Source organism: Oncorhynchus mykiss, chromosome 30 (genome assembly GCF_013265735.2).
Source record: "Oncorhynchus mykiss isolate Arlee chromosome 30, USDA_OmykA_1.1, whole genome shotgun sequence".
Lineage (NCBI taxonomy): Eukaryota > Metazoa > Chordata > Actinopteri > Salmoniformes > Salmonidae > Oncorhynchus > Oncorhynchus mykiss.
This window is the reverse complement of record NC_050570.1, coordinates 18885165-18906153: the sequence shown is the minus strand read 5'-3', so window position 1 is coordinate 18906153 and position 20989 is coordinate 18885165. Positions and strand designations below refer to the sequence as shown.

At 42.9% G+C, this 20989-nt stretch overlaps 1 protein-coding gene across 2 annotated transcripts in view; it reads left to right on the top strand.

The window, feature by feature from the left end:
- The window catches only part of LOC110521480 (endophilin-A2), a 35970-nt gene that overhangs the window by 11251 nt on the left and 3730 nt on the right, over nucleotides 1-20989 (top strand). The window contains exons 3-9 of one of the 2 annotated variants that reach the window (XR_002473151.2): nucleotides 2594-2666; nucleotides 4375-4518; nucleotides 4619-4752; nucleotides 4902-5060; nucleotides 9037-9140; nucleotides 9550-9686; nucleotides 19482-19585. Coding sequence is in view for 1 of the 2 variants with exons in the window: in XM_021599057.2 (XP_021454732.2) it covers nucleotides 2594-2666; nucleotides 4375-4518; nucleotides 4619-4752; nucleotides 4902-5060; nucleotides 9037-9140; nucleotides 9550-9686 (751 nt within the window). In the remaining variant the exon portion in view is untranslated. The remainder of the gene's footprint in view (nucleotides 1-2593; nucleotides 2667-4374; nucleotides 4519-4618; nucleotides 4753-4901; nucleotides 5061-9036; nucleotides 9141-9549; nucleotides 9687-19481; nucleotides 19586-20989) is intronic. The other variant, XM_021599057.2, reaches the window with a different exon arrangement.

Sequence of the window (20989 nt, the reverse complement as noted above, 5' to 3'; positions counted from 1 at the left end):
GCCAAACAGTTGTATTTTTGTTTCATCAGACCAGAGGACATTTCTCCAAAAAGTACGATCTTTGTCCCCATGTGCAGTTGCAAACCGTAGTCTGTATTTTTTATGCTGGTTTTGGAGCAGTGGCTTCTTCTTTGCTGAGGGCCTTTCAGGTTATGTCGATATAGGACTAATTTTACTGTGGTTATAGATACTTTTGTACCTGTTTCCTCCAGCATCTTGACAAGGTCTTTTGCTGCTGTTCTGGGATTGATTTGCACTTTTCGCACCAAAGTACGTTCATCTCTAGGAGACAGAATGCGTCTCCTTCCTGAGCAAGTTCCACAGACATGTGACTAACAGAAATTGAATAATGTGTCCCTGAACAAAGGGGGGTCAAAATCAAAAGTAACAGTCAGTATCTGGTGTGGCCACCAGCTGCATTAAGTACTGCAGTGCATTTCCTCCTCATGGACTGCACCAGATTTGCCAGTTCTTGCTGTGAGATGTTACGCCACTCTTCCACCAAGGCACCTGCAAGTTCCCGGACACTTCTGGGGGGAATGGCCCTAGCCCTCACCCTCCGATCCAACAGGTCCCAGACTTGCTCAATGGGATTGAGATCCGGGCTCTTCGCTGGCCATGGCAGAACACTGACATTCCTGTCTTGTAGGAAATCACACACAGAACGAGCAGTATGGCTGGTGGCATTGTCATGCTGGAGGGTCATGTCAGGATGAGCCTGCAGGAAGGGTACCACATGAGGAAGGAGGATGTCTTCCCTGTAATGCACAGCGTTGAGATTGCCTGCAATGACAAAAAGCTCAGTCCAATGATGCTGTGACACACTGCCCCAGACCATGACGGACCCTCCAGCGCCAAATCGATCCCGCTCCAGAGTACAGGCCTCTGTGTAACGCTCATTCCTTCGATGATAAACGCGAATCGGACCCTCACACCTGGTGATACAAAATCACGACTCGTCGGTGAAGAGCATGTTTTGCCAGTCCTGTCTGGTCCAACGACTGTGGGTTTGTACCCATAGGCGACGTTGTTACAGGTGATGTCTGGTGAGGATCTGCCTTACAACAGGTCTACAAGCCCTCAGTCCTCTCTCAGCCTATTGCGGACAGTCTGAGCACTGATGGAGGGATTGTGCGTTCCTGGTGTAACTCGGGCAGTTGTTTTTGCCATCCTGTACCAGGTGTGATGTTCAGATGTACCGATCCTGTGCAGGTGTTGTTACACGTGGTCTGCCACTGCGAGGATGATCAGCTGTCTGTCCTGTGTCCCTGTAGCGCTGTCTTAGGACATTCCAATTGATTACCCTGGGCATCTTTCTTTTGGTGTATTTCAGAGTCGGTAGAAAGGCCTCTTTAGTGTCCTATGTTTTCATAACTGTGACCTTAATTGCCTACCGTCTGTAAGCTGTTAGTGTCTTAACGACCGTTCCACAGGTGCATGTTCATTAATTGTTTATGATTCATTGAAGAAGCTTGGGAAACAGTTTTAAACCCTTTACAATGAAGATCTGTGAAGTTATTTGGATTTTTACGAATTATCTTTGAAAGACAGGGTCCTGAAAAAGGGGCGTTTCTTTTTTTGCTGTGTGTGTGTGTGTGTGTGTGTGTGTGTGTGTGCGCGTACCAGTCAAAGGTTTGGACACACCTACTCATTCAATCTATACAGCCACATTCACAAAACATTACTAGAACATGGGTTAGGGTTATAGTCTAGACAACCATGCACTAGAAGGTGTTACATCATGTGTTGCTGTAGACTGAAATATTGTCAACTCTTAGTGAACAGTCTCAGTTTGCACACTGTATACAGTGTATCAGTATAGTATTCATGTGGGAGCCCTGTGTATAGAAACATGTTATACATTGAGGGAGTGGCAGATCGTCAGAGCACCTGCCTTTGCTGCTCCGGTCAACTGTCATGGAGAACTCCAGCAATCAACAGCCAAAGCCATCACTTACACACCTTCAGTGAATGAACATGATTGGTTGTTTCACAAAGCAATTTTCATTTAGCAGTACAATACAGTGACAATATTTCATTACATTTTTCATAGCCTGTTTGGTAACTAGTCTCATCACAAATAAAGGATTTGGAAGATGGGGAAGACATGGTGCATGTCCACAATCTGGTTTACCCACTACTTACTTAAACTGAATACTGTGCACTAATCATACTACATACTATTTAGAACATACTATTTACTAAAAACCAATGCAGTGATCAACAAATATCCACATACTACTCAACCACACTGAGAAGGTGTCATCTAATGTACAAACGCACTTCTTCCCTGCCATTCGTTACTTTTTGTAGAGCGCGTACGCTTCCCATATTCAGATTATCAGCTGTTGCCAAACACGTGAAACGACGATTCTCTTCCTTAATAGTGTGAAGCGAATTGTACTAGAGGAAAAGCCTAAATAAGTATCCTGGCGTTTTAAAGCATACTAAATTTCACATAGTATACAACTTTATTTTTTGCATACCCAAAATGTCTACTATTTAGAATGCAAGTATGGGTATTTGGACACGGCCATGGCGTTTCATATTTCCTTATGGTTGTTAGTGATGTCCCCTCCCCTGTGTTTTGTAGAAAGTAGATGTGACCAGCAAAGCTGTGGTGGAGGTAATCTCCAAAACCTCTGAGTACCTACAGCCCAACCCAGGTGAGACTACGCACCAGGAAGAGACTGCATTAGTGTCTTATTTACTACTTCAATAAGAAATGAATAATTTGTGTTATTGTGTAAAATGCCTTTTCTGCTAAATCACAGAAAAAATGTTTGGACACACCTACTCATTCAAGGGTTTTTCTTATTTTTTTAAAACAATTTTCTACATGGTTGAATAATAGTGAAGCCATCAAAACGATTAAATAACACATGTGGAGTCATGTAGTAACCAAAAAGTATATTTGAGATTTTTCAAAGTAGCCACCCTTTGCCTTGATGACAGCTTTGCACACTCTTGGCATTATCTCAACCAGCTTCATGAGGAATACTTTTCCAACATTCTTGAAGGAGTTCCTACATATGCTGAGCACTTGTTGGCTGCTTTTCCTTCACTCTGTGGTCCAACTCATCCCAAACCATCTCAATTGGGTTGAGGTCGGGTGATGGTGAAGGCCAGGTAATCTGATGCCGTACCATCAGTCTCTTTCTTGGTCAAATAGCCCTTACACAGCCTGGAGGGTCATTCGCCTGTTGATAAAGAAATGATAGTCCTACTCAGCCCAAACCAGATGGGATGGTGTATCGCTGCAGAATGCTGTGGTAGCCATGCTGGTTAAGTGTGCCTTGAATTCTAAATAAATCACTGACAATGTCACCAGCAAAGCACCATCACAAATCCTCCATGTTTCACGGTGGGAACCACACATGCACATATCATCCGTTCACTTACTCTGTGTCTCACAAAGACACGGCGGTTGGAACCAAAAATTAGAAATTTGGACTCATCAGACCAAAGGACAGATTTCCATCAGTCTAATGTTCATTGCTCGTGTTTCTTGGCCCAAGTAAGTTTCTTCTTCTTATTGGTGTCCTTTAGTAGTGGTTTCTTTGCAGCAATTCGACCATGAAGGCCTGATTCACGCCGTTCCCTCTGAAAAGTTTGTTTGTGTCTCACATGAATTCTTTGAAGCATTTATTTGGGCTGCAATTTCTGAGGCTGGTAACTCCCATGAACTTATCCTCTGCAGCAGAGGTAAATCGGGGGCTTCCTTTCCTGTGGCGGTACTCATGAGAGACAGTTTCATCAAAGAGCTTGATGGTTTCTGCAACTGCAGTTGAAGAAACTTTCAAAGTTCTTGAAATGTTCTGTATTGACTGACCTTCATGTCTTAAAGTAAGGATGGACTGTCATTTCTCTTTGCTTATTTGAGCTGTTCTTGCCATAAATTGGACTTGATCTTTAACCAAATAGGGCTATCTTCTGTATACCACCCCAACCTTGTCACAACACAACTGATTGGCTCAAATGCATTAAGAAGGAAAGAAATTCCACATATTAACTTTTAACAAGGCACACCTGTTAATTGAATTGCATCCTCATGAAGCTGGTTGAGAGAATGCCAAAAGTGTGCAAAGCTGTCATCAAGGCAAAGGGTGGCTACTTTGAAGAATCTTAAATATAAAATATATTTTGATATAACCTTTTTGATTACTATGTGACTACATATGTATTTTCATAGTTTTGATGTCTTCACTATTATTCTACAATGTAGAAAATAGTAAAAATTATTAAGAAAAACTCTGGAATGAGTAGGTGTCCAAACATTTGACTGGTACTGTATGACTAAGTACCACCTCTCCATCCGACTCTTTCTACATCCCATCCTTTCTCTGCCTCCCTCTCCTCCATTCCCCCTCTCAGCGTCGCGGGCGAAGCTGTCTATGTTGAACACAATGTCTAAGATCAGAGGCCAGGTGAAGAACCCAGGCTATCCCCAGGCTGAGGGCCTGCTAGGAGAGTGTATGGTCAAGTACGGCCGGGACCTAGGAGAGGAAAACAACTTTGGTATGTTGTGTGTGTGTGTGTGTGTAGATGGCACCAGTTATGTGGAGTGTTGTTTTTAATTTGTACATTTGACTAAGCTTCTGCTCTTGCTTTGTGTCAGGTGGGGCTCTAGTAGATGCGGGGGAGACCATGAAGAGGCTGGCGGAGGTGAAGGACTCTCTAGATATAGACGTTAAACAGAACTTCATCGATCCATTACAAAACCTGTGTGACAAGGACCTTCGAGAGATACAGGTACTGTATTACATTACACACTTATCCATCTGCTGCAGAAATCAACATATTTGTCATCTCTAGAATTTACATCCCCCATACCTTCATCTCCCCTCTCCTCATCTACCCATCCCTTGTCCTCTCCCCATCGTCCTCTCCCCGTCTCCCAGCACCATCTGAAAAAGCTGGAGGGAAGGCGTCTGGATTACGACTATAAGAAGAAGCGCCAAGGGAAGATCCCAGACGAGGAGCTAAGACAGGCCCTCGAGAAGTTCCACGAGTCTAAAGATGTGGCCGAGACCAGCATGTACAACATACTGGAGACTGACGTGAGTAGTACCTGTCTGTGGGTGGGGGTGTGGTCCTGTCCCGTGATAACATTCATAATGTCAATGGAAACACCCAGTCTATTATCAACCTAATGTTTATGGTTTAATTATCAGTATTGTTGCTCTGGGAAAGAGACCAGGGGGAATCAGTGTCACCTCAAGGTCATTTGTTCAATAAGCTTTACTGGTTAAATCCACTCTTCGCCACCATAATGAGTGTCACCTGCAGCATGAATCAATTTAGGTCCAAATGAAATATAATCTATGTACAGTCCTAATCAGCAGAGCATGGCCTATGTGTACTAGGGTTAGCCTGCCCTCCCATCTGTTTAGGGTGTATGTAAATACAATACCGTTTTCACTCACACCGTTAAACAGATTATATATTAACCACAATGTGATACTGGATATCCAGGGGAATGCTACTGTTACTACTCGTGTCTATCAAGGTAACCATGGGCCTGGTCCTTGCATGCTTGTATCTCGGTTTGTGTTTGAGTGTGTACTAGGGATGTGGCAAATGGAGAAAATTTAACTTCTAAATTGACATTTAAAAAAAAAATGTTATAATAAAATTACACATGAATTCACAATGCAGCTGCACTGCTGCCAGCAACCGTTTGGGTCTGATGGTGCTCCCCTTTCAAGATGGTTAAGCATTGCACCTGTACTACTATTACTCTACCTCAATTCCACCTCGCAAAGTTTGCATTTCCTTCTTATTTAACGTCTCAAAGTATTGCCCTACAGGACTTTGCTGCTGTCGCTTGCCTTTCTCTGCCATTTTTCCAACTGTTAACGACGATGATGTAGGCCTAGTGGTGGAGAGTCGACTCCAAAATAATTGAAAAGTTGACTGTCCATTTCTGAGTGTCAAGTCTCAGTATTTTTGGAATGGAAGAGAAAGATTAGTTGCCGTACTTCCGAGAACACAAACACTTGCGTCTTTCATAGCGAGTTAGCAAGGGACGGAGAGCGAGGGGAGGGGCATAGTACAGGCAGGTTGGCCTAGATGCAGACCGTCAGAACCATGCACTAGGCCTTTCTATTGGCATTCAAAAGCTGGATCTCGCAATGGAATGCTGGATCTCGCAATGTCTCGCAACTTCAGTAAAGTCATCATAAATGGATAGGCTAGGATATTGAGATGAGCAACACTTTGCTCTCACACAGTCACACACAGTATCTGCGCTGTTCACAGTATCTGCGCTGTTTACAGCGTGTTGGCTAGGGCACCAAAACGGTGGCTAAGTTGAGCCTCATGCTTAAAGGCTCTTAAAGTGGAACTGACAGCGTTTTAGCAACATTAAATCGTATAAAAAATCTGTTAATATATTCCCACAGGAAGAATGATACCTTTTTTATTTTTTGATTTTCTGACAATATATACAGTGCCTTGCGAAAGTATTCGCCCCCCTTGAACTTTGCGACCTTTTGCCACATTTCAGGCTTCAAACATAAAGATATAAAACTGTATTTTTTTGTGAAGAATCAACAACAAGTGGGACACAATCATGAAGTGGAACGACATTTATTGGATATTTCAAACTTTTTTAACAAATCAAAAACTGAAAAATTGGGCGTGCAAAATTATTCAGCCCCTTTACTTTCAGTGCAGCAAACTCTCTCCAGAAGTTCAGTGAGGATCTCTGAATGATCCAATGTTGACCTAAATGACTAATGATGATAAATACAATCCACCTGTGTGTAATCAAGTCTCCGTATAAATGCACCTGCACTGTGATAGTCTCAGAGGTCCGTTAAAAGCGCAGAGAGCATCATGAAGAACAAGGAACACACCAGGCAGGTCCGAGATACTGTTTTGAAGAAGTTTAAAGCCGGATTTGGATACAAAAAGATTTTCCAAGCTTTAAACATCCCAAGGAGCACTGTGCAAGCGATAATATTGAAATGGAAGGAGTATCAGACCACTGCAAATCTACCAAGACCTGGCCGTCCCTCTAAACTTTCAGCTCATACAAGGAGAAGACTGATCAGAGATGCAGCCAAGAGGCCCATGATCACTCTGGATGAACTGCAGAGATCTACAGCTGAGGTGGGAGACTCTGTCCATAGGACAACAATCAGTCATATATTGCACAAATCTGGCCTTTATGGAAGAGTGGCAAGAAGAAAGCCATTTCTTAAAGATATCCATAAAAAGTGTTATTTAAAGTTTGCCACAAGCCACCTGGGAGACACACCAAACATGTGGAAGAAGGTGCTCTGGTCAGATGAAACCAAAATTGAACTTTTTGGCAACAATGCAAAACGTTATGTTTGGCGTAAAAGCAACACAGCTCATCACCCTGAACACAACATCCCCACTGTCAAGCATGGTGGTGGCAGCATCATGGTTTGGGCCTGCTTTTCTTCAGCAGGGACAGGGAAGATGGTTAAAATTGATGGGAAGATGGATGGAGCCAAATACAGGACCATTCTGGAAGAAAACCTGATAGAGTCTGCAAAAGACCTGAGACTGGGACGGAGATTTGTCTTCCAACAAGACAATGATCCAAAACATAAAGCAAAATCTACAATGGAATGGTTCAAAAATAAACATATCCAGGTGTTAGAATGGCCAAGTCAAAGTCCAGACCTGAATCCAATCGAGAATCTGTGGAAAGAACTGAAAACTGCTGTTCACAAATGCTCTCCATCCAACCTCACTGAGCTCGAGCTGTTTTGCAAGGAGGAATGGGAAAAAATGTCAGTCTCTCGATGTGCAAAACTGATAGAGACATACCCCAAGCGACTTACAGCTGTAATCGCAGCAAAAGGTGGCGCTACAAAGTATTAACTTAAGGGGGCTGAATAATTTTGCACGCCCAATTTTTCAGTTTTTGATTTGTTAAAAAAGTTTGAAATATCCAATAAATGTCGTTCCACTTCATGATTTTGTCCCACTTGTTGTTGATTCTTCACAAAAAAATACAGTTTTATATCTTTATGTTTGAAGCCTGAAATGTGGCAAAAGGTCGCAAAGTTCAAGGGGGCCGAATACTTTCGCAAGGCACTGTAGTGGCAAAGCGGCTGTGCTTTTGGACAGTTAGTAGGTATCGTAATAAAAACGTCTGTCTCGTCCAGGACCAGAGTTTACGCAGACCGGTGTGCCATTGCCAATCAAAACTAGTAGGCCTTTATGCAAATAAGCCTGTGTGTTTACAGGTACTAACAAAAGCGCAACTTTAGATCATTAGAACGTATTCGCCAAAAGCCACAAAATACACCTGAATATATTTCTGCAAATTCTGCAAAGTCGGAAGTTTACATACACTTAGGTTGGAGTCATTAAAACTTGTTTTTCAACCACTCCACAAATTTCTAGTTAACAAACTATAGTTTTGGCAAGTCGGTTAGGACATCTACTTTGTGCATGACACAAGTAATTTTTCCAACAATTGTTTACAATCAGATTATTTTACTTATAATTCACTGTATCACAATTCCAGTGGGTCAGAAGTTTACATACACTAAGTTGACTGTGCCTTTAAACAGCTTGGACAATTCCAGAAAGTTATGTTATGGCTTTAGAAGCTTCTGATAGGCTAATTTACATAATTTGAGTCAATTGGAGGTGTACCTGTGAATGTATTTCAGGCCTACCTTCAAACTCAGTGCCTCTTTGCTTGACATCATGGGAAAATGAAAAGAAATCAGCCAAGACCTCAGAAAAAAATTGTAGACCTCCACAAGTCTGGTTCATCCTTGGGAGCAAGGTCAATTACACAACTTTCCCCAAGCCCTTCATAGCCTTTCATCTAGTTAGGCTATAACACTGAAAATATTGTTTTTTGATAACTGCACAATGATTTTTTTTTATTTAGTGAAGAAAATAAAAATCAAACATTGTTCTTTGGTTAGATATTTTTCTTAACTTTAAGGATCCCAATTTAGTTTAAACATTTAAACGTTCACACCCCTAGTGTGTACAGTTAGTAACCATATCCTGCTCTTTGTGTGTGTCTCTGTGCAGATAGAGCAGGTGAGCCAGCTGTCGTCTCTGGTGGAGTCCCAACTGCAGTACCACAGGCAGGCCACACAGATCCTGGACGAGCTCTCAGACAAACTCAGGGACAGGTAGGTACACGTGTCTCTACTTCCACTGCCCATCTTTCCTGTACAGTCACTTCAAGCTTATGTGTGCAGTGTCATGATAGATACAGTAGGCCCACTCACCAATCCCAACCCCGTGCCCTGCCCCTTTACCAGCCCAGCCCCCCCTCATACTGTCTAGTCACAGCAGCCCTCGCCAAAATCTGTCTCAATGTGTGGATCTGCATGGTAACATTCAAGGCCCTTAATCACAGAAAAACTGACACACTGGTTGACCCAGGGGTTTACTTGTTAGCTGTAAAATATATAGCCATTCCCTTAGTTTCTTTTAAAATATTTGTATTATGAATTATGTATATTTGAGTACCCTTTCTAATATTGAGTCTACTGATAACTGAGATCTGCCAGGCTGCTCTATCTTTCTTCTCTTCAGGATGAACGAGGCCCAGAACCGACCACGTCGCGAGTACACACCTAAGGCCAAACCCATCTTTGACTTTGACAGTGACAACCAATCAACCAATGGTGGCTACACGACCTCAGTTGGCCCACCACCCTCCCGCAACTCAGGTAAGACGGTTGCACATGCTACCTACTGTGTATATCAGCTCATCGAAAAGGAATTTCTTTCAAATATTTCATTAATGCAGATTTAGAGATTCACTTCCATACTTTGGAGTGTGGTATGAATGTGTGTGTCTGTCATAGGATGAGTTGGTTGTCTGTGTGCGTGCTCATGTATGTATGTGTGAGCATGCACGTATGTGTGAGAGAGGGTGAATGAACAGGAGAGGGGTGCAGGCAGCTTTCAGCTGGTTGCCCTCTTCTCCTGTTGACCTTGTTCCTCTCTTCCTGTGATATCATCAGTCACCCTTCCTCCACACCAAGTTTTTACATTTTTTTTAATTGAATCTTTATTTAACTAGGAAAATCAGTTAAAAACAAAATCTTATTTACAATGACGGCCTACCAAAAGGCAAAATACCTTCTGTAGGGACGGAGGCTGGGAAAATATATATATATATATATATATATATATATATATATATATATATATAAATATAACCAGACGAGAGTGTGTTTGTTTGTCAGAGACAGCCGACCTACTTTTGTGAAATGGTAGATGCAATCCTATCAGTGAACTACATGTATCAAATCAAAATGTAAGATCAGAATGTAAGTTCTGTGATTGAAATTATCCATTATTTTGTACTCAAAATATTTGAGTAACAGGTCATTTTAAGAACTCATTCATTTGATTGGGTTCTTCATTGGGGTTGGTTGTTTCTCTGGTTGAAATGTTTACCAGCTATTTTTAGATACAAGCTTTTTGATTGACAGTTTAATGACCTGCACTGACTGCCTCTGAAATGGCACACAGCCACACACATGCTGGTGGACCACCTCAGGCCATAGTCCTGTCACTACAGAGTTTGGACTGAACCCACTTTCAGTTCAATCATTAAATACCCCGTAATGTCAAAGTGGAATTATGTTTTTCGAAATTTTTACAAATCAATTAAAAATGAAAAGCTGAAATGTCTTGAGTAAATATGTATTCAACCCCTTTGTTATGGCAAGCCTAAATAAGTTAAGCAGTTAATTTGCTAAACAAGTCACATAATAAGTTGCATGGACTCACTCTGTTTATGATAGTGCAATGATTGTGTTAAACAAAAACATTTTTAATGACTACCCCATCGCTGTACCCCACGCAATTATCTGTAAGGTCCCTCAGTCGAGCAGTGAATTTCAAACACAGATTCAACCACAAAGACCAGGGAGGTTTTCCAATGCCTCGCAAAGAAGGTAGATGGAACAACATTGTAGTTACTCAACAATACTAACCTAATTGACAGAGTGAAAAGAAGGAAAGCCTGTACAGAATAGAAAATGTTCAAAAATATGCATTCTGTTTGCAATTAGGCACTAAAGTAATAATGCTAAAAAGGTTGGAAAGCAATGAACTTTTTGCCCTGAATACAAAGTGTTATGTTTGGGGCAAATTCACCTTTCAACAGGACAATAACTAGGGTTTCTGTATTTTAATTTTCAATAAATTTGCAAAAATGTCTAAAAACATGTTTTCTCGTTGCCATTATGGGTATTGTGTGTAGATGGCTGAGGAGAAAAACATACTTTTAATACATTTTGAATTCAGGCTGTAACAGCAAAATGTGGAATAAGTCAAGGAAAATGAATACACACACAGTACCAGTCATTCCAGGGTTTTTCTTTATTTTTACCATTGTCTACATTGTAGAATAATAGTGAAGACATCAAAACTATGAAATAACACGCATGGAATCATGTAGTAATCAAAAAAGTGTTAAACAAATCTAAATATATTTTGAGATTCTTCAAAGTAGCCACCCTTTGCCTTGATGAAAGCTTTGCACACTCTTGGCATTCTCTCAACCAGCTTCATGGGGTAGTCACGTGGAATGCATTTCAATTAACAGGTGTGCCTTGTTAAAAGTTCATTTGTGGAATTTCTTTCCTCAATGCGTTTGTGCCAATCAGTTGTGTTGTGACAAGGTAGATGTGGTATACAGAAGATGGCCCTATTTGGTAAAAGGTAAAAGTCCATGTTATGGAAAGAACTGACAGTCCATTACTTTAAGACATGAAGGTCAGTCAATGCGGAAAATGTCATAAATGTTGGAAGTTTCTTCAAGTGCAGTCGCAAACACCAAGCGCTATGATGGAACTGGCTCTCATGAGGACCACCAGAGGAAAGGAAGACCCAGAGTTACCTCTGTTGCAGAGGATACGTTCTTTAGAGTTAGCAGCCTCAGAAATTGCATCCCAAATAAATGCTTCACAGAGTTCAAGTAAGACACATCTCAACATCAACTGTTCAAAGGAGACTGTGTGAATCAGGCCTTCATGGTTTGTTTGCTGCAAAGAAACCACTACTAAAGGACACCAATAGGAAGAGGAGACTTGCTTGGGCTAAGAAACACGGGCAATGGGCATTAGACCGGTGGAAATCTGTCCTTTGGTCTGATTAATCCAAATTTGAGATGTTTGGCTCCCATCGCCGTTTCTTTGTGACACGGAGAGTAGGTGAACGGATGATCTCCGCATGTGTGGTTCCCACCGTGAAGCATGGAGAAGGAGGTGTGATGGTGTGGGGCTGCTTTGCTGGTGACAATTTATTTAGAATTTAAGGCACACTTAACCAGCATGGCTACCACCGCATTCTGCAGTGAAATGCCATCCCATCTGGTTTGTGCTCTTTATTTTACCCTTGTTTTACCAGGTAAGTTGACTGAGAACACATTCTCATTTACAGCAACGACCTGGGGAATAGTTACAGGGTAGAGGAGAGGGGATGAATGAGCAAATTGTAAGCTGGGGATGATTAGGTGACCGAGATAGTTTGAGGGCCAGATTGGAAATTTTCCAGGACACAGTGTTTAACACCCCTACTCTTACGATATGTGCCATGAAATTTTTAGTGACCACAGATAGTCAGGACACCCGTTTAACGTCCCACCCGAAAGACTGCACCCTACACAGGGCAATGTCCCCAATCACTGCCCTGTGGCATTGGGATATTTGTTTATTTTTTACCAGAGGAAAGGGTGCCTCCTACTGGCCCTCAGCAGCATCTGGTCTCCCATCCAGGGACCAACCCTTCAGAAGCAAGCCAGCAGTGGGATGCAGGGTGGTATGTGGGATTCTAATTTGTTTTTCAACACAATAATGACCTCCAGGCTGTGTAAGGGCTATTTGACCAAGAAGGAGAGTGATGATGGAGTGCTGCATTCGATGACCTGGCCTCCACAATCACCCGACCTCAACCCAATTGAGATGGTTTGCAGAATTTGAGTCCCTGGCGGCGTAGTGTGTTACTGATGGTAGGCTTTGTTACTTTGGTCCCAGCTCTCTGCAGGTCATTCACTAGGTCCCCCCGTGTGGTTCTGGGATTTTTGCTCACCGTTCTTGTGATCATTTTGACCCCACGGGGTGAGATCTTGCGTGGAGCCCCAGATCGAGGGAGATTATCAGTGGTCTTGTATGTCTTCCATTTCCTAATAATTGCTCCCACAGTTGATTTCTTCAAACCAAGCTGCTTACCTATTGTAGATTCAGTCTTCCCAGCCTGGTGCACGTCTACAATTTTGTTCCTGGTTTCCTTTGACAGCTCTTTGGTCTTGGCCATAGTGGAGTTTGGAGTGTGACTGTTTGAGGTTGTGGACAGGTGTCTTTTATACTGATAACAAGTTCAAACAGGTGCCATTAATACAGGTAACGAGTGGAGGACAGAGAAGAAGTCCTCTTAAAGAAGAAGTCAGGTCAGTGAGAGCCAGAAATCTTGCTTGTTTGTAGGTGACCAAATACTTATTTTCCACCATAATTTGAAAATAAATTCATTAAAAATCCTATAATTTGTGGCTGACTAAATACTTTTTTTGCCCCACTGTACACACACACACACACACACACACACACACACATCAAATAAAATCACATTTTATTTGTCACATACACATGGTTAGCAGATGTTAATGCGAGTGTAGCGAAATGCTTGTGCTTCTAGTTCCGACAATGCAGTAATAACCAACAAGTAATCTAACTAACAATTCCAAAACTACTGTCTTGTACACAGTGTAAGGGGATAAAGAATATGTACATAAGGATATATGAATGAGTGATGGTACAGAGCAGCATAGGCAAGATACAGTAGATGGTATCGAGTACAGTATATACATATGAGATGAGTATGTAAACAAAGTGGCATAGTTAAAGTGGTTAGTGATACATGTATTACATAAGGATACAGTCGATGGTATAGAGTACAGTATATACGTATGCATATGAGATGAATAATGTAGGGTAAGTAACATTATATAAGGTAGCATTGTTTAAAGTGGCTAATGATATATTTACATCATTTCCCATCAATTCCCATTATTAAAGTGGCTGGAGTTGAGTCAGTGTCAGTGTGTTGGCAGCAGCCACTCAATGTTAGTGGTGGCTGTTTAACAGTCTGATGGCCTTGAGATAGAAGCTGTCTCTCGGTCCCAGCTTTGATGCACCTGTACTGACCTCGCCTTCTGGATGATAGCGGGGTGAACATGCAGTGGCTCGGGTGGTTGATGTCCTTGATGATCTTTATGGCCTTCCTGTGACATCGGGTGGTGTAGGTGTCCTGGAGGGCAGGTAGTTTGCCCCCGGTGATGCGTTGTGCAGACCTCACTACCCTCTGGAGAGCCTTACGGTTGAGGGCGGAGCAGTTGCCGTACCAGGCGGTAATACAGCCCGCCAGGATGCTCTCGATTGTGCATCTGTAGAAGTTTGTGAGTGCTTTTGGTGACAAGCCAAATTTATTCAGCCTCCTGAGGTTGAAGAGGCGCTGCTGCGCCTTCTTCACAATGCTGTCTGTGTGAGTGGACCAATTCAGTTTGTCTGTGATGTGTATGCCGAGGCACTTAAAACTTGCTACCCTCTCCACTACTGTTCCATCGATGTGGATAGGGGGGTGTTCCCTCTGCTGTTTCCTGAAGTCCACAATCATCTCCTTAGTTTTGTTGACGTTGAGTGTGAGGTTATTTTCCTGACACCACACTCCGAGGGCCCTCACCTCCTCCCTGTAGGCCGTCTCGTCGTTGTTGGTAATCAAGCCTACCACTGTTGTGTCGTCCGCAAACTTGATGATTGAGTTGGAGGCGTGCGTGGCCATGCAGTCGTGGGTGAACAGGGAGTACAGGAGAGGGCTCAGAACGCACCCTTGTGGGGCCCCAGTGTTGAGGATCAGCGGGGAGGAGATGTTGTTGCCTACCCTCACCACCTGGGGGTGGCCCGTCAGGAAGTCCAGTACCCAGTTGCACAGGGCGGGGTCGAGAACCAAGGGTCTCGAGCTTGATGACGAGCTTGGAGGGTACTATGGTGTTGAATGCCGAGCTGTAGTCAATGAACAGCATTCTCACATAGGTATTCCTCTTGTCCAGATGGGTTAGGGCAGTGTGCAGTGTGGTTGAGATTGCATCGTCTGTGGACCTATTTGGGCGGTAAGCAAATTGGAGTGGGTCTAGGGTGTCGGGTAGGGTGGAGGTGATATGGTCCTTGACTAGTCTCTCAAAGCACTTCATGATGACGGAAGTGACGGGCGGTAGTCGTTTAGCTCAGTTACCTTAGCTTTCTTGGGAACAGGAACAATGGTGGCCCTCTTGAAGCATGTGGGAACAGCAGACTGGTGTAGGGATTGATTGAATATGTCCGTAAACACACTGGCCAGCTGGTCTGCGCATGCTCTGAGGGCGCGGCTGGGGATGCCGTCTGGGCCTGCAGCCTTGCGAGGGTTAACACGTTTAAATGTCTTACTCACCTCGGCTGCAGTGAAGTAGAGACCGCATGTTTTCGTTGCAGGCCGTGTCAGTGGCACTGTATTGTCCTCAAAGCGGGCAAAAAAGTTATTTAGTCTGCCTGGGAGCAGGACATCCTGGTCCGTGACTGGGCTGGATTTCTTCCTGTAGTCCGTGATTGACTGTAGACCCTGCCACATGCCTCTTGTGTCTGAGCCGTTGAATTGAGATTCTACTTTGTCTCACATACATACATACATACATACATACATACATACATACATACATACATACATACATACATACATACAGTGCCTTTGGAAAGTATTCAGACCTTTTTTACTTTTTCCACATTTTGTTATGTTACGGCCTTATACTAAAATGTATTAAATAGTTTTTTCCCCCCTCATCAATCTACATGCAATACCATATAATGACAAAACAAAAACAGGTTTTTAAACATTTTAGCAGATGTATTAAAATGTTTAAAACGATACCTTTTATATAAGTATTCAGACCTTTTGCAAGGAGACTTGAAATTGAGCTATTCCTACAACTATAACTGTGGTAAAACAATTAATTGGACATGATTTGGAAAGCCACACACCTGTCAATATAAGGTCTTACAGTTGATAGTGCACGTCAGAGCAAAAACCAAGCCATGAGGTTGAGGCACACATCTGGGGAAGGGTACCAAGACATTTCTGCAGCATTAAAGGTCCCCAAGAACACAGTGGCCTCCATTATTCTTAAATGGAATATGTTTGGTACCACCAAGAATATTCCTAGAGCTGGCCGCCCTGCCAAACTGAGCAATCGGGGGAGAAGGGCCTTGGCCAGGGAGGTGATCAAGAACCCAATGGTCACTCTGACAGAGCTCCAGAGTTCCTCTGTGGAGATGGGAGAACCTTCCAGAAGGACAACCATCTCTGCAACACTCCACCAATTAGACCTTTATTGTAGACTGGCTAGACAGAAGCCACTCCCCAGTAAAAGGCACATGACAACCTGCTTGGAGTTTGCCAAAAGGCACCTAAAGAACTCTCAGACCATGGACAACAAGATTCTCTGGTCTGATGAAACCAAGATTGAACTTTTTGGCCTAAATGACAAGTGTCACGTCTGGAGGAAACTTGACACCATCGCTACGGTGAAGCATGGTGGTGGCCGAATCATGCAGTGGAGATGTTTTTCAGCGGCAGGGACTGGGAGACTAGTCAGGATCGAGGGAAAGATGCTTTAAAACAACCTAATTCGTCACTGCCGCCAACAGGAGGGCCTCTAAAAAAATGTAGGTTGGTGACCATTGGCCACGCCCATGACCACACCCCCACCACCTAAGCACCATTTTGATCCATAAAAAAACCCTGTAGATGATACATCTTTGGGTTAGTGTGTCTCCGAATGTCTCCTAGATTGATGGGTAGGGGATGTGTTGTGTTCCACAATAAAAGTGATTCTCCCATAGACAGTGATGAATCCCTCCCCATATCCAGTGTGTCGTGCTCTGTGCCAACTGCCTGTGGGGTAAGCTGGTACAAAGAGGACAGTTTTTGAGACAAAAATGCCTGGTGTTAGAGCCATGGCCATGAGCTGCCTGAGCTTAGAGGGAGATGGATGGAGAGAGGGAGCAGGGTCAGAGTGAGATGGAGGGATGGTGAGAGGGAGCAGTGCAGGGTCAGAGGGGGATGGCACGAGGGAATAGGGCAGGGTCAGAAGGGGAGTGAGTGAGTGAGGGGGCAGGGTCAGAAGAACTTCAGAAGGGTTGGTCTCACAGAGATGATGCAAAACACTGTCACTGGGATTGTGACAGCCATCAGTGTGTGGTTTCACTACTTTTGCGTGTTTATTTGTGTGTTTTGAGACTGACAGGCTCTCTGATCCATCCTATGAGTAAGATATGGACTTCCTGTGCCCCTCCAGTCCTAGCCACTGTGTTCTAGGGTTGGGCGATGTCAACCTTTGTCCTATCGTGATTATGTACTAGGCATGGGGTGTATCCAGATTGTCATACCTTTAAACTAACCTTGTACCACCCTCGGATTTTGCCACTGAACACAATTGGCGCTATTTTCAAACCCCACTGAGCCTCTGTAATCCGAAGGTTAGCAATGCTAACCTGTACATGTAGAATCCCATGGCGAATGCTAGCTAAATGCTAATGCATATATGTCTCTGACACAAACTATTTGCAGGACAGACATCCCAGCTCAAAGTTATACAAGTAGCTAAAAAAACGCTATGATACTCAGTAGGGGATTATCTGCTGTTACCAAGAGAAACTTGATTTTGAAAGCTAGCTAACCAGCTAGATAACTACTACGTTTGCAAACCAAATGCACAACTGCAGAGCATTTAGCACTAGAGATGTAATGATTCACCAATCCGCATCGGTCCCCGAGTGCATCATCCCACAGACCCCAAACCAATCCAAATTTTTATTTTATTTTATTTTTATTTCACCTTTATTTAACCAGGTAGGCAAGTTGAGAACAAGTTCTCATTTACAATTGCGACCTGGCCAAGATAAAGCAAAGCAGTTCGACACACAACGACACAGAGTTACACATGGAGTAAAACAAACATACAGTCAATAATACAGTATAAACAAGTCTATATACGATGTGAGCAAATGAGGTGAGATAAGGGAGGTAAAAGGCAAAAAGGCCATGGTGGCAAAGTAAATACAATATAGCAAGTAAAACACTGGAATGGTAGATTTGCAATGGGAGAATGTGCAAAGTAGAAATAAAAATAATGGGGTACAAAGGAGCAAAATAAATAAATTAATTAAATACAGTAGGGAAAGAGGTAGTTGTTTGGGCTAAATTATAGGTGGACTATGTACAGGTGCAGTAATCTGTGAGCTGCTCTGACAGTTGGTGCTTAAAGCTAGTGAGGGAGATAAGTGTTTCCAGTTTCAGAGATTTTTGTAGTTCGTTCCAGTCATTGGCAGCAGAGAACTGGAAGGAGAGGCGGCCAAAGAAAGAATTGGTTTTGGGGGTGACTAGAGAGATATACCTGCTGGAGCGTGTGCTGCAGGTGGGAGATGCAATGGTGACCAGCGAGCTGAGATAAGGGGGGACTTTACCTAGCAGGGTCTTGTAGATGACATGGAGCCAGTGGGTTTGGCGATGAGTATGAAGCGAGGGCCAGCCAACGAGAGCGTACAGGTCGCAATGGTGGGTAGTATATGGGGCTTTGGTGACAAAACGGATTGCACTGTGATAGACTGCATCCAATTTGTTGAGTAGGGTATTGGAGGCTATTTTGTAAATGACATCGCCAAAGTCGAGGATTGGTAGGATGGTCAGTTTTACAAGGGTATGTTTGGCAGCATGAGTGAAGGATGCTTTGTTGCGAAATAGGAAGCCAATTCTAGATTTAACTTTGGATTGGAGATGTTTGATATGGGTCTGGAAGGAGAGTTTACAGTCTAACCAGACACCTAAGTATTTGTAGTTGTCCACGTACTCTAAGTCAGAGCCGTCCAGAGTAGTAATGTTGGACAGGCGGGTAGGTACAGGTAGCGATCGGTTGAAGAGCATGCATTTAGTTTTACTTGTATTTAAGAGCAATTGGAGGCCACGGAAGGAGAGTTGTATGGCATTGAAGCTTGCCTAGAGGGTTGTTAACACAGTGTCCAAAGAAGGGCCAGAAGTATACAGAATGGTGTCGTCTGCGTAGAGGTGGATCAGAGACTCACCAGCAGCAAGAGCGACCTCATTGATGTATACAGAGAAGAGAGTCGGTCCAAGAATTGAACCCTGTGGCACCCCCATAGAGACTGCCAGAGGTCCGGACAGCAGACCCTCCGATTTGACACACTGAACTCTATCAGAGAAGTAGTTGGTGAACCAGGCGAGGCAATCATTTGAGTACACCAAGGCTGTCGAGTCTGCCGATGAGGATGTGGTGATTGACAGAGTCGAAAGCCTTGGCCAGATCAATGAATACGGCTGCACAGTAATGTAGCATGTATGTATGTAGCATGTATGTAGCATGTATCGGTCAGAAAACTTATACGAACATTATGCGTCCTCTCTTTCAGTGTCGAACTGCATGTAACTGTCATTGATCTCATTTTGCATGTGTGCCGAACAACTCCAGGCAAATATCAGTAGCCTTCTCAAACTGCTCTCTGACCAACGCAAGGTAGGTGTTCCTGATCTTGCACATCTGCGCAGCACCTTCAGCATTCAAATGCTAAAATGGCTTCCGTGATATTAGGCTTAATTAGTTGAGCGACAACCTATGTAATTCGCTAGGTTATTGACATCTATGCGCTGTTGAAAATGGTGTTTTACCGGAATAAAAGTAAGCTACCGGCAACACAACTCTCATCTGGCTTACATACAGTTGGTCCCATGTTTCATGAGCTGAAATAAAAGATCCCAGAATCTTTCCATAGGTACAAAAAAAACATCAACTTTTGTGCACAATTTTGTTTACATCCCTGTTAGTGAGCATTTCTCCTTTGTCAAGATAATCCATCCATCTGACAGCTGTGGCATATCAAGAAGCTGATTAAGCAGCACCTTGTGCTGGGGACAAGAAAAGGCCACTCTAAAATGTGCAGTTTCGTCACACAACACAATGCCACAGATGTCTCAAGTTTTGAGGGAGTGTACAATTGGCATGCTGACTGCAGGAATGTCCACCAGACATTTTTGTTCAGTATGAAACGTATCCTTCCTGTATCATATCGGAGCCCATGTACAGTGCCTTCAGGAAGTATTCATACCCTGTGACTTTTTTTTTCTCTCACCCATCTACACACAATAGTACCCCATAATGACAACGTGAAAACATGATTTTTTTGGTGTGATTTTTGCAAATGTATAAAAAATGAAATACAGAAATATCTCATTTACATAAGTATTCACAGCCCTGAGTCAATATGTGTTAGAATCACCTTTTGACGGTGATTACAGCTGTGAGTCTTTCTGGGTCTCTAAGAGCTTTCCACGCCTTGATTGTGCAAGATTTGCCCATTTTTATTAAATTCAAAATTCTTCAAGCTCTGGTTGTTGATCATTGCTAGACAACCATTTTCAGGTCTTGCCATAGATTTTCAAGCAGATTTAAGTCAAAACTGCAACTCAGCCACTCAGGAACATTGACTGTCTTGCTAAGCAACCCCAGTGTAGATTTGGCCTTGTGTTTTAAGCTATTGTCCTGCTAACAGATGAATTCATCTGTGGGGTACAGAGATTACGTTGTCATTAAAAAATCATGTTAAACACAATTTTGCAAACAAAGTGAGTCCATGCAACATATCTGACTTGTTAAGCAACAAGCGCATTTTTACTCCTGAACATTTCAGCTTTAAATGTTTTATAAAAAAATGTAATACAAATAAAAAGCTTAAGTCCACATTGACATTTATGAGGTATTGTGTGTAGGCCCGTGACAAAAACATCTACATTTAATCCATTTTAAATTCAGGACGTAACACAAAATGCGGAAAATGTCAAAGGGTGTGAGTACATTCTGAAGGCAATGTATGTACCCATAAAACATTGTGCTAAATGATGAATGTCCCTATTGCCCCCCCCC